Genomic DNA, 17386 nt, shown 5'->3' with positions numbered 1-17386 from the left:
AGGTTCGAGTTTGCACGTGGAGTTCGGATTTTTCCCTCCAAAAAAACGGAACTCAGAACGAGGCAAAACGTCATCTTACATGGACGAACATCATCATTCCTGGACAAAAGACCAGGAATGATGATGTTCGTCCATGTAAGATGACGTTTTGCCTCGTTCTGAGTTCCGTTTTTTTGGAGGGAAAAATCCGAACTCCACGTGCAAACTCGAACCTATCCGAGCCTGCACATCCCTAATAAATACACAGTTTAGCATATGACTATGTTAACAGTAAACTCAGTTTCACACACAGTATAGTTTAACCTTTCATAATAAGTTATAGCAATTTTACAAAGAACAATGCAATGATGATAAACGCTCTAATATCTCACAAATAATCTAACAATCTGGTATTACCATTAGGAAATATCAGGAAGTTCTGCAACAGATAGTTTTCCCTTAATGTAGTCTCCCTCAATAACACCTATTGCACCAAAGTCCTAATGGCTACAGGCAGAAAGCAAAAGAGTTCTCTCCACACTTTGGACTGGGAATGTCAACGTATTACTATTATCCACAAGGTGGTGGCACTGAGATGATATCTTAAATGTATCCAGACTAATGGTCACGTTGCTTTCAATGACTTCCGGATGGTAGACTATATATATGTATAACTGTTCTGTCCTTCATAACTGTATGCAAAGGGAGTAACACCCTGTTCTCTTGATTGTCTGCTAACAGAATATATATATATCACAGTTCTGTTCTTGGATTGAGTTAAAAGAGGTAAAGTATTTCAATTAGGCTAACTGTGTACTATGCAGGCTGTTATTCTGACAGTTCATTAAACAGCATGAATCCCAAGTCACATACAATGCACACCACTGGTTACTATAGACTGGTAGTTGGTTGCTTTGCTTTCTTAAGGTAAATATCCCTTGGTAGCAAAGGGAGGGAAAATAAATCTTGGATAAAGTTCAGTTTATAGTGCTGTAAGGGTTGTTACTCACTGTGCCTTACTGAGTCTTTCAGAATAGATAATGGGAGCCACAGTACACTTTAGGATATCACTGTGCCTGCGATCACTGCACCTGCTCCTTCTTTCTCTGTCTTACTGGGAGTCTCTTACTTCATATTGCCGGCTACTTGCTGCCCACTGCGTCCTCTGACCTGGAAGTACAGCTTCTTCACTCCACGGCTTGGCTTCTGGTCACAGCCCTGCAAACAAGCCCAGGTGCTGCACTCCTCACAGCCTACTTTCCAGTCCCCTCACACACCAGACATGCTTTCTCAGCCAGTTTCAGGGTCCTACTCTCTCCTCCCCTTTTTGTTACAGTTTTTAGTCTGGGTCCTAGTGCACCTCCTCACTTCAGTTCCAGAACATTCTCCAGCTCAGGGCAACATACAAATGTCCACAAATATGGGGGTCTTTACAGGGTATCACATAAGCAAGTATTCCCATGTTAAAACTGAACTTCTTACTATTCTTGTAAGCACAAACCAACCTCAGCCTAGTGTCAACTGTTCTCCAAAGTAACATCATAAAATGAATTCGCATTTACCTTCAGGATTTGAACCTGTAGGAAGGAAAATCCAACTCAGTCAGTGCCATTCATATCTCATACACACTGGTTAAAAAAACAGCATTTTACCTGATGTGCAGTCAGCTGCATCCACTGCGGAGCATTCGTCTTCTTTTAATACACAACTATTCTTGCTAAAATTAATTTCTTATTCCTAATGTGGATGATGGTCACATTTACCTTTTAGATATCAGTGTTCTCTATAGTGATAGGTTATTTAGATGCATCCTCCTTGCACTTGAGGCAACTGATTGTACCTGGAGTAAAACACTATTGTTCTACCAAGTGTATATACACATTGAGAGTGATGATTGAAACCTGACAGCAAATAGATCAATTATATTTATTGACATCAGTACTTTGTAGCTCCACCACAATGCGGTGATCACTGCAGACACCCTTCTTGGCACACTGTTCACAAGTTCCTGGACAACAGCAGGCGGTATGTTTTGCCAATCTACCTTAAGTACATTGACCAATTGTTACACTGAAGAAGGTCGAGTCATCCGTCACTCCAATTCGTCCCAGAGTTTCTCAATGGAGTTAAGATCTGGACTAGTCCAGCGTTGCCCTGGAAAAATTACAGATGGCATTGTCATCCTGACAAAAATATTTGTTGTTTTCATAGAACTGCAAGTGCATGGGCCTCCCGACTAAGTGTTCTTGTCGAAACTGCCACATTAGTGGACATTTGGAACTCATGTGCAATGGTATGCATTTTCGCTTCGCATGGGAGTGTCCAATCACTTTTGTCGACATAGTGTATTACCAGAGTCAGGCTCAGTGCAAGGTTTCTCTGTGTCCTAGGTGACAGCCTCAGAAATACAGTACTCCCCCACCCCAAAATCCACTACCACGCCCCTAACACACGACTTTAAAAAAAATAAAAATTAACTCTCTCCTCCTGCTTGCTGGCAAGACTATAGTCCAGATGCATGGATGTCTCATGCATGACTGTCCATGGCTCCACTGCAGCCCAAGGGTAAATACAGGATTTCTAGACTGTCTGGGGATTGAAATGTTAGACTTCAGAACAAATAAAAAAAAAACTTGTCCCAATAAGCCTGCAACAGACACTTTTTGATATTGTCCTGCAACCGCCTTGAGGGCTGGTATCACCTAGGCTAGATGTGGCCGTGTAACAGCTTGAACAGCTGATTTGGAGAGTGGCTGTGGCCTGTGGGCCAGTAGATGAGATGCAGCCTTTGGGCCGGTAGCAGCCTTGAGGGCTGGAAATGACTTGGCTGGCTGTAGCCTGTGGGCCAGTAGATGAGATGCGGCCTTTGGGCTGTTAGCAGTCTCTGGACTGAGTAGCAGCCTTGATGGCTGGAGTAACTTAGCAGGTTACGGCCTGTGGGCCGTGTAGCAGCCTGTGGGCTGGTAGCAGTCTCTGGGCTGAGTAACAGCCTTGAGGACTGGAGTAACTTGGCAGGTTGTGGCCTTTGGGCCATGTAGCAGCCTCTGGGCTGTGTAGCAGCTTTGAGGGCTGGAGCAACTTGGCAGGTTGTGGCAGATGAAGATCTGTGCAATAATAAAGTCACTGGCGTTGGTATGCACTGAATAAGCTGGAGTGTGGCCTGTGTCGCCGGGTTGACACAAGCAGTTGACACAGTTGTGCAGCCTATGCCGCCGGGTTGACGCAAGCAGCTGATGCTGTGCTGCGTACTCTGGACACAGAGTACTGTCCGTGCCGCCTGGATGACACAAACGGCAGAGGACAGGTATGCGAACCATGCCGCCAAGATGACACTAACGGCAGGTAGATGATAAGCAAACCGTGCCGCCTGGATGACACAAACAGCAGAATAACACAATACAAACGACAGGAGAACTGGAGCTCGACTGAGTGAGAGGAGACTAAGCCAGAACCGGAAACACAAATACTTTATCACCGGCATGGAGTGAAGGACTGGCTGTAATTTAACAGATACAGGGCTCAATCAGAGCAACCCTGCAAGCCTCTTTAATGATAGACTAGTGTGCACACAGACAAGACATTAATTAGCATGCAGCTGATACTGCACATAGACAGACAGTGATTAATGAACACATGAGATCAGCACACAGACAGACAGGAATGACAGGCTAAGAGCTAAACACAGACAAGACAGGATTACATGCAGTTTCCCAGTAACAACAAGACTGGGAACTGCAACCAAGATGATCTACTAACTGCAGATCCTAACAATTATGCTCTTGTGAAGGCACTGTGAAATACATGTACTGTATACCTCAGGGGCGTCTTAAGTGAGGAGGGGGCCCATGTGCATTCATTGTTCGGGACCCCCTCCTCTCCCCACGGTGGCCGTCAGCAGACTGACCATAGCAGTAGACTATGGGCACTATTGGCCGCCACGTTCCGTCAATTTCCCCATTGCGCATGTGTAAAATGCCGGGAAAATGGCAGCAGTGGCTATTTTCCAGGTGTATTATGCAGGGCTCTGACATCAGACGCAGGACTTTGGAGAGGTGAGTATTAAAAAATGTGGGCGCAGGGTGTTCAGTGTGGGTCCCCTCTGGACCCAGGGGCCCATGTGCACCGCACACCCTGCACTCATTATATATATGCCCCTGGTATACCTGCAAATCTCCACGGTTGTGTATGTGACTCCTGCATATAATGTATCGCTTTAGGTAACCTTATACATGTTATTGAAGCTTTTTTACGTTTTCACAGTATGCATCAAGCAAAAGAAACCCATTACACTATACTCTGGATGTAAACGGGTGTCAGTTGGTGTAGAGAGATGCTGCCAGGGTAGGAGAGTGGAAGGCCTAGAACAGTGGTTCCCAAACATTTTCGAATCACGGTGCCCTAGAATATCAGCATTTTTCTATTTCAGAGTCCATAGGAATCCCAGGGACACCATAGGGATATTATGGTTGGAGACCAGGCACCAAACAGTAGTGGTGCCCCTTATGCCGTGCCCCCAGGAGTGATGCCCCTTATGCAGTGCCCCCTATGCAATGCCCCCATTAGTAGTGCCCCTATTGGTAATACCCCATTAGTAATGCCCCCAGTAATAGTACCCCATGTAATAGTGCCCCCAGTAGTAATGCCACCTGTAGTAGTGCCCCCAGTAATTACCCTAGTAGTAGTGCCCTCTGTTGTAGTACCCCCAGTAGTAATGCCCCCTGTAGTAGTGCTCCCAGTAGTAATGCCCCTAGTAGTGATGACCCCTAGTGCCCCTAGCAGTAGTGCCCCTTACACAAAAAAAACAGTCCCACATGACGTCTCTCCCATAGTGCCCACTGCGGAAGCTGGAGCTCTGGAGTGAACTCCAGCCTGTAGGGAAGGAGCCGGGCGTCCACTGGTAACAGTATCTCAGCGGGCACCCGGCAACTCCCTGCGGCGCAGGGCTGATTGGCCGGGTAAGGTGAGCTGGAGGAGGCGGAACTGGTTCTGCCTCCAAAGAGAACTGACGGAACGCAGTTTTATCTATCTATCCACACATACAGTGGTAAAGTGGGAGGGTACAGGAGCTTGGGTGCACTTAAGGGGACCAAAGCAGGTGTGGTGTGATATATATATTGACAATCATAATGTTGTAATGAAAATGTCGTTGTTAAGCTGGGTACACATTAGATGATATCTTGAATGATTTGTTCGAGTCCGACGCATTGGAACAACAAATCGTTCATATCGTCCAGTGTGTACGCGCGATGCCGATGCGCGCTCTGAGGATGTTGTTAGCGATGCCATGCTGCCGAATGCACTAGGGGAGGTTAGGGTTAGGCACTGCAGGGAGGGTGAGGCACTAGGGAACGTTACAGTTCGATAGCAGGGAGAGGTGGTTAGGGTTAGGCACTGCAAGGTGGGTTAGAGGTAGTGATTAGGCTGTGCAGGGAAGGTTAGGCACGAGGGGAGGTTAGGGTTTGGCTGCCGGGGGGGGGGAGGGAATAGGGTTAGGCACTGCAGGGAGGGTTAGGCGCTCTGGGAGGAAGGGTCAGGTTCCAGGGTGTACCCAGCTTTAGGCACTACAGGGAGGATTAGTGGCAGGGATTAGGGTTAGGTTGTGCAGTGAGGGGGAATTAGGCACTAGAGGAAGCTTAAGGTTAGGCACTAGGGGAAGGTTAGGGTTAGGTACTACAGGGAGGGCTAGGGATTAGGGTTAGGGGGGGAATACTCACCAGAAGGTTGGAGAAGCAGAGATCATGACACTGGGACAAGGAAGCCGCGCTAGAGCTGCTGTAGCCATCAGGAGCAGGCAAGTGGGCCAACAAGGATGATATGTCGACATTCCATCACTGTCTACATGATGAATGTTGACATATCATGCCACACCTGCTTCAGTCCCCTTAAGTGTGCTTCAAGCTCCTGTACCCTCCTTATTTACCACTGTGTGCATGTGATTATATAATATATATATATACACATACACGCACACACGCACACATGCACACACATATATATATATACAGTCCAGTCACAGCCCCAGCCAGCCCACCCCAGACGGGCAAACAGCCTCACACTTACCTGCCACTTCTTGTTTATCCTCACGTGCTGCAGCTCCTCTGTCTTTCAGGAAAAAAACCTTAATTGCAGGGCTGCGGGCTTAGCAGCACAGTGCTGGCGATAGAAGCCGGAGGCAGGCCGGCAGCGGTTTTGTGGACGCCTGGCGGGCACCTCTCTCTATCTGGGGCCCCCCTCTCTGTCCAGGCCCGGGACTCCAATCCCGGCAGTCCCACTCTGATGGCTGCCCTGGGGGCCAGACATTACACTTACCTGTGGAAAGTTGATCTAGATATGTTGGGCTGCCTTCCTCCTGAACTAGGCGACTGGTAGACACAGCTTGTTTGGAGTAGGATGGCACAGTTGGCGGAGCTTCAGTCACACGGTAGCGGGCTCCAGTTGACTTGGGGGCGGGTAAGAGGCGGGCGGGGCTTCAGCCAGGGAAAAGTATATCTCCCCTTCAGTTTCTGTACCTGGAAGTGACGTGGAGTGAGGGCAGAAGTGCGGTTCCCTGCCCATACAGTCAACCAAAAAAGAAAGTTGGCCCCTCGCCGTCTCACTTCGCTCGCCCCGCTTCGGGCTCAGTGGCTCACTTCACTTGCCACAAGATTATATTCCCCCTCTATGTCCACGTTATTGTAGGGAATGACGTTGGACAGTAGCTGATGACGTCAGGGTACAAAACCTGAAGGGGATCCACAGGCTGACTGATCAACTGAGGGGAGGGGGTGGGTGTGAGAATGGTATAAGCTTCGGGCGGTGGGGAGGTGAGTGAGCTGGGCTGTTGGTGAACTGCAGTCAGTGTATCCTGTGGTCCTATTTCCAGCTCCACCCACCCCATTGTTAATCCGGCCCTGCGTGCATTGCATTTTTGACACACTAGATAGCCCTCAAGCCCTGAATACATCCCAGAATTGTCTTGTGTAGTGGTGGCAGGAATGCATAAATGCATGGGACTCAATGTAAACATTAATGTTGCATGAAGGGGACCATTAAATAAATTGTATATGCTATATAGAGTATGTTACCCAATAAGAGCCTGATTCTGAGTTGTATGCAGCTCATTATATGTCCACAAATAATGAATGTATGCATTTTTGTGTATCCCTGGCCGATTCTGAGTTGGAAAGATCTTGGTTGAATCTCTCTTTGCGTGAAATGAATGTTTCTAGGTGGTAGCTGAGCGGCAATGCTGCTCTCGTGGGTGCATCGTGGGTTTTAAACAGGTGTATAGCTTTACTGTGCTATTCTGAGTCGCGTGTACAGTGAAGGGAAGCCTGTTTCTGACGAATCTCCTGCACAAAGGGCAGGTGCAATACTAATGATGACAGTTGCGATATTGGATGGAAAAATAGTGGGCGGTGTAGCTTTCCACTTGAAGCCCTGTGGATACTCTCATTAGCCCATGGTCAATTAAAGAATAAGGTGCCTGTTTGGCGTAACAGTTTTTGAAAGTTTCTTTCATCTTTGTGCCTAAGGTAATCTAGTCTATATTCGAATAAGTCCGTACAAATGTAATGCACATTTCATTGGACTAAATAGACTTAAGGATGGATGTTTAGTGCAATGGAGCACAGTTGGGTATCAAGCTACAGCAGAATGCGGAATGGTGTTGGCAGGAAGCTACAGCAGAATGCGGAATGGTGTTGGCAGGAAGCTACAGCAGAATGCGGAATGGTGTTGGCAGGGAGCTATAGCAGAATGCGGAATAGTGTTGGCAGGAAGCTACAGCAGAATGCAGAATGGTGTTGGCAGGAAGCTACAGCAGAATGCAGAATGGTGTTGGCAGGAAGCTACAGCAGAATGCAGAATGGTGTTGGCAGGAAGCTACAGCAGAATGCGGAATGGTGTTGGCAGGAAGCTACAGCAGAATGCAGAATGGTGTTGATAGGAATACCACAGTGCTGCATTTGAGAGGTTAAAGAACTACTGACAATACCTCCTGATCTTCTGCACTTTAACGTACACCAGCCGGTGATTATATCAGCAGGTACTTTTCAGCAAGGACTAGATGCAGTGGGGCTGATGCAGAGTTTGTTTTGCGGACAGATCTTGCAATTTTTAGCAGGCATTTTGGACCCTATTTTGTAATAAACCACAATTTTTATATTTTAATAGTGTCTAAATTCGCAAAGTGAAGATGACAATTTTCACTTGAGTTTAGCAATATTCTCTTGCTGGGACATGGGCTTTGATAAGAGTCCACCCTGGTGAATAGCTGGAAGCACAGGGATAGCTTCCGCAATCACTTTGCTTCCGGGTTTAGAGCATGCAGATAGAGAAAGATTCAGAGTCATTTTCGGCTGAGGCCAAGATCCGGCAAGCTTGGTAAATCTGACCATAGAGGAACCTAGGTCCCTCTGTGTTCCTTTTCTTTGCATTGTCCTCTCCTGTGTTGCCGGCAGCCTGCCGCTGCTAGTGACTGGTTGCTGTTTAATATGTATGTGCGCCAGCTCTCTGTGCATGCGCATTGCCCTTCAATCCTAGCTTGGACTCGGCTAGACTAGATGCGCACTGATAATGTATATGCATTCGTATACAGTTTTCTTTTTGTGTGGTAATTATTGACTACTAGTGGAAGAAGAGAGGGAGGGGGCTATCAGCAGCACTGTGTAGCTAGTTCTGTGTATTGACCTCTCTAGCTAACAGTACTTAATTTGTTAGTGTTATAGCCAGGGGCGGATTGGGAATTTAAAGTGGCCCTTCGCTGCACGCACCTAAAAAAGTGGGTGTGGCCTTGTGGCTAGGGGTATGGCCGTGTGTGAAATGCTACGCCCACAAGCAACTCCCCTAGTTTTCATCTTGCTGGGGGCATGCCCACCTCTCCGGGAGCTGATGGATATACCCCCAGCTCCTTTTTCCAGTGAATAAACACAGCGAGCATGTGAATAAGTATTTTCTTACCTATATGAGTTCTCTGCAACAAGGAACCTCTGAAGAAATTGATCCTCCCTGGACAGGCAGTGTCTTGGCAGTTGTTGGTTTTCACTATTCATGCAGGAGATGACATGGTCCGAAGCCGCCTGTTAGCATAGGAATAAAGCCAATGTCATCAACATGCAATAGAGGTTCTCGCCAGTACCACCCCCTGTATCTCACCAGCACCATCCCCCTGTCACTCTCCAATACCATCCACCTGGGTCTCTCCAATACATCCCACTGTACTGCTCCAGCTCCTCTTTGCCCCCATTGCCATCTCCTTTTTGCCCCAGCACCATCTCCTCTGTGCTCCCAGTGTCAACCCTCTCCCAACATCACAACATGCTCCCACAGCACAGCAAAACCCTCTCCCCTCACAGCACTCCTCACAGCCCCCTTCAGCACATCCCTCCTCACATCAAAGCCCCCTCACATCAGAACCTCCTCACATAATAGCCCCCTCACATCATAGCCCCCATCAGCACAGCCCTCCTCACATCTTAGTCCCTCAGCACAGCCCTCCTCACATCAGAGCCCTCCTCACATCATACCAGCCCTCAGCACAACCCCCGCTCAGCAGTCCTCACATCTTAGCCCCCTCAGCACAGCCCTCCTCACATCGTAGCCCCCTCAGCACAACCCCCCTCACATCATAGCCCCGCTCAGCAGTCCTCCTCACAACTTAGCCCCCTCAGCACAGCCCTCCTCACAGCCCTCCTCACATCGTAGCCCCCTCAGCACAGCCCTCCTCACATCGTAGCCCCCTTACAGCCTTCCTCACATCATAGCCCCCCTTACAGCCCTCCTCACATCATAGCCCCATCCCAGCCCTCACATCATAGCCCCCCTTACAGCCCCCTCACATCATAGCCCCATCCCAGCCCTCACATCATAGCCCCCCTTACAGCCCCCTCACATCATAGCCCCATCCCAGCCCTCACATCATAGCCTCCTCACATCATATCCTCTCTTACAGTCCTCTTCACATCATAGCCCCCCTCAGCACAGCCCTCCATACATCATAGCCCCATCACAGACCTCCTAACATCATAGCCCCCTCACAGCCCTCCTCACATCATAGCCCCATCACAGACCTCCTCACATCATAGCCCCCTCACAGCCCTCCTCACATCATAGCCCCCCTCAGCACAGCCCTCCACACATCTTAGCCCCCTCATAGCCCTCCTCAGCCCAGCCCTCCTCAAAAAAGCCCCTCTCATCACCCCACCAGTAGTCAACTTACCTGTCAGGTCCTACCCAGCGGGTATTGGCGGTGGCAGCGAGGGACTGTCGATGACAGCGCAGCCGCTTTACTGGAGAACTGGCGGGCCAGCACTATATGTGCTGTGACATGTCTGTCTCTGAGGAAAGGTGTGAGAGCGGAGGGAGACGGGAGGAGGGGGAGGTAGCTGGCAACAGCAACACTGCAGCAGGCAGGGAAAGTGCCTCACTAGCCTGGCGCCTCCCTGCAATGCAGGCTTTGCTGAGCGTGTTGCGCCAGTGCTGCGCGCACCACTTGCTCACCCCCCGATGACGCCGATGGCAAGCTGGGTAGGTGGGCCTTTAATAGGCTGGCCTCTCTTCTCGCGAGAGAGGCTCAGCTGCGGCCAGGCACTAACAGGCAGGGCTGCCTGTGTAAAACACTAATTGTACAGGGGCCGGGTGACGCAAGTTGGGGGGCGGGGCCTCAATTGAAAAGCGGCCCCACAACCAATCGACCCACCGGGATTCTTCTTGCAGAAAGTAATGGCCAATCCGCCCCTGGTTACAGCATTATTATTTCTATTTAATTTTGATTTACACCATGGGAGACTGTACTGGCCGTGGGATTTAAAGGGCAATAATATTAAATGCAAAACCTGGAGTGTTTTGCATTTAATATTATTGCACTTTTAAATCCCGCAATCAGAAATTCTGAAAAGCAACAGCTTTGAAACCTCAGTATGTGTATTTGTGTTTGTACTTACTAACATTTTATATGGAAATTAGACTTTTATTAGTAACTGTCAAGAACATTTTTTACACATACTTTCAGAAAACTTCAAGCAAGGGAATTGAGCACCAAACCTCCTATGCAGCTATATGAAGATAGTTGTAATGGACAGTTAAACCGCTGCAGGCTTCCTATGTACCAGGTTTACTACGTAGGAGCAAATAGCTGTATGTGTTAGGTGTCTGGTGTCTGACTGCAGAGTATGATAGTTCACCTATGCTGAAATGTGTGTTATAAATACAGGGGATATTACTGAGCGACTTGAAATGTCCCTACCTGTCCCGCCTTAGGTAGTGATGCTGTAGCAGCTGCATCGGGTCCACACTCCCCCTCTTGTCTCCCCCTGTTTACATTTGCCAAATGAAAGCATGGCCATGGGGCCTATTTATTAAAGTAATTTTGCAGTCAAATCAATTTCCACAATATTTAAGTATGGGGTCTATTTAAAAATGGATGGATCACATTATTAGTACTTATAGCTTTCTATGGGGACTGCAAAAATGACCAATTTACCAAGCTGTGAAAATCTATAGACTACTTTTTGGAAATTTTTCTGGTAAGATGGATTCAAGGCCACACTTACTTATTAGGCAGTCTGGTCCGAACCCAGCAGTAAAGTGATAGCATAAGGTCTAATTGAAACTACTGTCCTTGCAAGAGAATGTTCATAAATCCCCCTAAAAATAATTTCTTATTACCATGCTATACATCGTTAAGAAATGATAGTTATTGGGCGAAAAATGGAGAAATGATAAATCTGCTTCCATGTGGGTTAACTATACTATATGTGGTAGATATGGAACACAGACTCTTTAAAAGGTCCAGGGGAATCTAAAGTATATCCAGTGAGCAACACAATTATTTCTATCAGTGATGTGCGGTCAGGTGAGAGAGCCTTTCCTGTCATACTTAGGTATACTCCACAGTTTGTACTAAAACAATTATACGAAAAATGTAAAGAAAATATTATAAATATGTTCTTTGTAGTATTCTAATCATTTTTATACTCAAAACTCTGGAGTAAAAAGTGTATAACAGGTGAGGCACTGCCTCCCCTGTCTATCTATTCCGCACATCCCTGATCACAACACACCAAATTTCCAGCACTATATACTGTTGCACCTTTGTATAATGCCCACATGAACCCTCAGGTTCATATATGTATCTGTATATCTGGCTCTGATACTAGCCAGTGCCTCCCCAGCCATTTACCTTACCTGACCTATCTACAACACTAATACAGGTACAGTTTAATAAAGCCCTTAACGTCTCATCCTACTGCACTGTGAGGTTTATCAAAAGACAGTACTGCATATTGTATATTATTTTAAATTGTTAGAAATACTGTAGTACATATTTATCAATGTTCCCCAGGGTTTCTGAAGCTGTTCTTATAGATGTAGTTTTTATGTACAAATACTAGGGGTGTGCACCGGCCACTTTTCGTGTTTTGTGTTTTGGTTTTGGATCTGGATCTTTCTTCGTGTTTTGGATCTGGATTGGTTTTGCCAAAACCACCCTTCCGTGTTTTGGGTTCTGGGTTTTGTGTTTTGGATCTGTATTTTTTTTTAAAAAAGCATAAAAACAGCTAAAATCACAGAATTTGTAGGTTTTTCTGCTCCTATGCTATTATTAACCTCAATAACCTTAATTTCCACTCATTTCCAGTCTATTCTGAACACCTCACACCTCACAATAGTGTTTTTATGTCCAAAACGTTGCACCGAGGTAGCTGGATGACTATGCTAAGCGACACGAGTGGGCGGCACAAACACGTGACCCATCTAGGCGTGAAACTGCAGTGGCAGACAGGATGGCAGTTTGAAAAACTAGGCCCCAAACTGTACATAATGCAAAGAAAAAAAAGAGGTGCAAGATGGAATTGTCCTTGGGCCCTCCCACCCACCCTTATGTTGTATAAACAGGACATGCACACTTTAACAAACCAATCATTTCAGCGCCAGGGTCTGCCACACAACTGTGGCTGAAATGATTGGTTCGTTTGGGCCCCCACAAAACAAGCTGGCAATTAATGTGTCCCTGCACAAACTGGCTCTATGGAGGCAAGATGTCATCCTCATCCTCCTCATCCACCGATTCCTCACCCTCTTCAGTGTGTACATCCTCATCCTCACAAAGTATTAACTCGTCCCCACTTGAATCCACCACCACAGGTCCCTCTGTACTTTCTGGAGGCTGGTCTCCCTGGAAGAGCTGATAATTCATTTTGATGAACATCATCTTCTCCACATTCTGTGGAAGCAACCTCCTACGCCTTTCGCTGACAAGGTTCCCGGCTGCACTAAACACTCTTTCGGAGTACACACTGGAGGGGGGGCAACTCAGGTAAAATAGAGCCAGTTTGTACAGGGGCCTCCAAATTGCCTCTTTTTCCTGCCAGTACAGGTATGGACTGTCTGCCATGCCTACTTGGATGCTGTCACCGATGTAATCCTCCACCATTCTGTCAATGGTGACAGTATCATATGCAGTGACAGTAGACATGTCAGAAATTGTTGCCAGGTCCTTCAGTCCGGACCAGATGTCCAAACTTGGTCCTGCCTGCCCTGCATCACCGCCAGCGGGTTGCTTAGGATACCTAAGTTTTTTCCTGGCAGCCCCAGTTGCAGGAGAAAATGAAGAAGGAGCCGTTGACGTGTCACGTTCCGCTTCAGCTGACAGTGTGTTCACCAGCAGGTCTTTGCACCTCTGCAGGCTTGTGTCGGCCGGAAAGAGAGACACCACATAGGCTTTAAACCTAGGATCGAGCACGGTGGCCAAAACGTAGTGGTCTGATTTCAACAGATTGACCACCCTGGAATCCTGGCAAAGCGAATGAAGGGCTTCATCCACAAGTCCCACATGCCGAGCGGAATCGCTCCGTCTTAGCTCCTCCTTCACTTTCTCCAGCTGCTTCTGCAAAAGCCTGATGAGGGGAATGACCTGACTCAAGCTGGCAGTGTCTGAACTGACTTCACGTGTGGCAAGTTCGAAGGGCTGGAGAACCTTGCACAACACGGAAATCATTCTCCACTGCGCTTGAGTCAGGTGCATACCCCCTCCTTTGCCTATGTCATAGGTGGATGTATAGGCTTGTATGGCCTTTTGCTGCTCCTCCATCCTCTGAAGCATATAGAGGGTTGAGTTCCACCGCGTCACAACCTCTTGCTTCAGGTGATGGCGGGGCAGGTTCAAGAGTGTTTGCTGGCGCTCCAGTCTTCGGCACGCAGTCGCTGAATGGCGAAAGTGGCCAGAAATTTTTCGGGCCACCCAAAGCGTCTCCTGCACGCCCCTGTCGCTTTTCAGAAAATTCTGCACCACCAAGTTTATTGTGTGAGCAAAACATGGGACGTGCTGGAATTTGCCCAGATGTAATGCCCGCACAATATTGGTGGCGTTGTCAGATATCACAAATCCCCAGGAGAGTCTAAGTGGGGTAAGCCACTGGGCGATGATTTCCCTCAGTTTCTCTAAGAGGTTGTCGGCGGTGTGCCTCTTACTGAAACTGGTGATACACAGCGTAGCCTGCCTTGTAACGAGCTGGCATTTCTGAGATGCTGCTACTGGTGACGCTGCTGCTGTTGCTGCGTAAGGTGATACATCTACCCAGTGGGCTGTCACAGTCATATAGTCCTTAGTCTGCCCTGTTCCACTTGTCCACATGTCCGTGGTTAAGTGGACATTGTGTACAACGGCATTTTTCAGGACACTGAGGACACTTTTTCTGACGTTTCTGTACAGTCTCGGTATCGCCTGCCTAGTGAAGTGGAATCTAGACGGGATTTGGAACCGGGGACACACTACCTCCATCAATTGTCTAAATCCCACTGCACTAATGGCGGATACCGGACGCACGTCTAACACCAACATAGCGGTCAAGGCCTCAGTTATACGTTTTGCTTCAGGATGACTGCTGTCGTACTTCATCCTCCTCGCTAAGGACTGTTGGAGGGTCAATTGTTTAGTAAAAGTAGTGGTGTTCCTACTTCCTCTCTGGGATGATGAACGACTCCCAGCAGCAGCAACAGCAGCAGCGGCAGCAGTAGGCGTAGCAATGCAGGATCCTCCAGAGGAATCCCGGATAGGAGAGTCAGTCATGCCAGTGACATGGCCTGCAGGACTACTTCCGATCCTGACTAAGGAGGAAATTGACGAGGAGGGAGTTGACGGTGTGGTTTGCAGGCGCTTGGATACAACAGGACAACGGGATTTAGGTGTCCCTGGACTGCTTACGGTCTTAGCCAAAGTTTCTGAACTTGACAGTAACTTTTTATGAACGCGCTGCAGGTGCCGTATAAGGGAGGATGTTCCTAGGTGGTTGACGTCCCTACCCCTACTTATTTCACCTTTACATATGGTACATATGGCAAGACAGTTGTTGTCCGGATTTGGATAGAAATATTGCCAGACCAAAGAGGTGGAATGTTTGGTCTTCTGCCCAGGCATGACCGTGATGGGCTTTTTCATCCCACGGACAACAACTGTCTCCCCCGGAGCCTGATTTAAACAAACCACATCACCATCAGAATCCTCCTCGCCAACTTCCTCAGCGCCAGCTACACCAGTATCCTCATCCTGTTGTACTTCAACAGTGACATCTTCAATTTGCATATCAGCAAGTGGACTGTGGGTGCTCCTTTCAGCACTTGCAGGGGGCGTGCAAATGGTGGAAAGAGCCACCTCTTCCCGTCCAGTGCTGGGAAGGTCAGGCATCGCAACCACCACCACACTTGGACTCTCCTTGGGGATTTGTGATATCTTCTTAGAAAGCACAGTTCTTCGCTGTGCTTTTGCCAGCTTAACTCTTTTGATTTTTTTAGTGGGAGGAGGGCTTCCATCGTCATGTGAAGCTGAACCACTAGTCATGAACATACTAGGGATCGACCTTAGCCGTTCCTTGCCACTCCGTGTCGTAAATGGCATATTGGCAAGTTTACGTTTCTCTTCAGCTGATTTAAATGTCTTTTTCAAGGTCATTTTCCTGAACTTTGCCATTTGGGATTGTATGTGCCCTCTACTATGACATTGGGCATCGGCCTTGGCAGACGACGTTGATGGCATGTTATCGTCTATGTCATGACTAGTGGCAGCAGCTTCAGCACTAGGAGGAAGTGGTTCTTGATCTTTCTCTATTTTATTTTTATCGGAGAAAGTTTGGTCCTCCATTTATGTTATATCGATTTGATATATACGTGCGGCTAAACACAGAAAATAATTTTTTTTTTGGTTTGGACTGGAGTGTACTTTGTGGGTTACAGCACCCTTTAACGGTCAAGCCAGCCGGCCCTTTACTTATGACACAGGCGCACGCTTGGCACTACTTTGTTGATGCACGTGCGGCTACTGCGCACACAATTCACAAACACAGAAAATATTTTTTTTTTGGTTTGGACTGGAGTGTACTTTCGGGGGTTACAGCACCCTTTAACGGTCAAGCCAGCCAGCCCTTTACTTATGACACAGGCGCACGCTTGGCACTACTTTGTTGATGCACGTGCGGCTACTGCGCACACAATTCACAAACACAGAAAATAATTTTTTTTTGGTTTGGACTGGAGTGTACTTTCGGGGGTTACAGCACCCTTTAACGGTCAAGCCAGCCGGCCCTTTACTTATGACACAGGCGCACCCTTGGCACTACTTTGTTGATGCACATGCGGCTACTGCGCACACAATTCACAAACACAGAAAATAATTTTTTTTTTGGTTTGGACTGGAGTGTACTTTCGGGGGTTACAGCACCCTTAACGGTCAAGCCAGCCGGCCCTTTACTTATGACACAGGTGCACGCTTGGCACTACTTTGTTGATGCACGTGCGGCTACTGCGCACACAATTCACAAACACAGAAAATAATTTTTTTTTGGTTTGGACTGGAGTGTACTTTCGGGGGTTACAGCACCCTTTAACGGTCAAGCCAGCCGGCCCTTTACTTATGACACAGGTGCACGCTTGGCACTACTTTGTTGATGCACGTGAGGCTACTGCGCACACAATTCACAAACACAGAAAATAATTTTTTTTTTGGTTTGGACTGGAGTGTACTTTCGGGGGTTACAGCACCCTTTAACGGTCAAGCCAGCCGGCCCTTTACTTATGACACAGGCGCACGCTTGGCACTACTTTGTTGATGCACGTGCGGCTACTGCGCACACAATTCACAAACACAGAAAATAATTTTTTTTTTGGTTTGGACTGGAGTGTACTTTTGGGGGTTACAGCACCCTTTAACGGTCAAGCCAGCCGGCCCTTTACTTATGACACAGGCGCACACTTGGCACTACTTTGTTGATGCACGTGCGGCTACTGCGCACACAATTCACAAACACAGAAAATAATTTTTTTTTGGTTTGGACTGGAGTGTACTTTCGGGGGTTACAGCACCCTTAACGGTCAAGCCAGCCGGCCCTTTACTTATGACACAGGCGCACGCTTGGCACTACTTTGTTGATGCACGTGC

At 47.7% G+C, this 17386-nt stretch overlaps 1 protein-coding gene across 3 annotated transcripts in view; it reads left to right on the top strand.

The window, feature by feature from the left end:
• ABCG4 (ATP binding cassette subfamily G member 4) overlaps positions 1 to 17386 on the top strand; it is a 143260-nt gene that overhangs the window by 81531 nt on the left and 44343 nt on the right. Inside the window, exon 9 of one of the 3 annotated variants that reach the window (XM_088443810.1) lies at positions 15604 to 15615. The exons of the other annotated variants lie outside the window; for them this stretch is intronic. Coding sequence (XP_088299936.1) covers positions 15604 to 15615 — 12 coding nt within the window. The remainder of the gene's footprint in view (positions 1 to 15603; positions 15616 to 17386) is intronic. 3 annotated transcript variants of the gene reach the window in all.

The sequence above is a fragment of the Taudactylus pleione genome, unplaced genomic scaffold, assembly GCF_031769625.1.
Source record: "Taudactylus pleione unplaced genomic scaffold, aTauple2 ptg000334l, whole genome shotgun sequence".
Classification (NCBI taxonomy): domain Eukaryota; kingdom Metazoa; phylum Chordata; class Amphibia; order Anura; family Myobatrachidae; genus Taudactylus; species Taudactylus pleione.
Note: the sequence above shows the minus strand (reverse complement) of the source record. Positions and strands in the feature narration are given on the sequence as shown.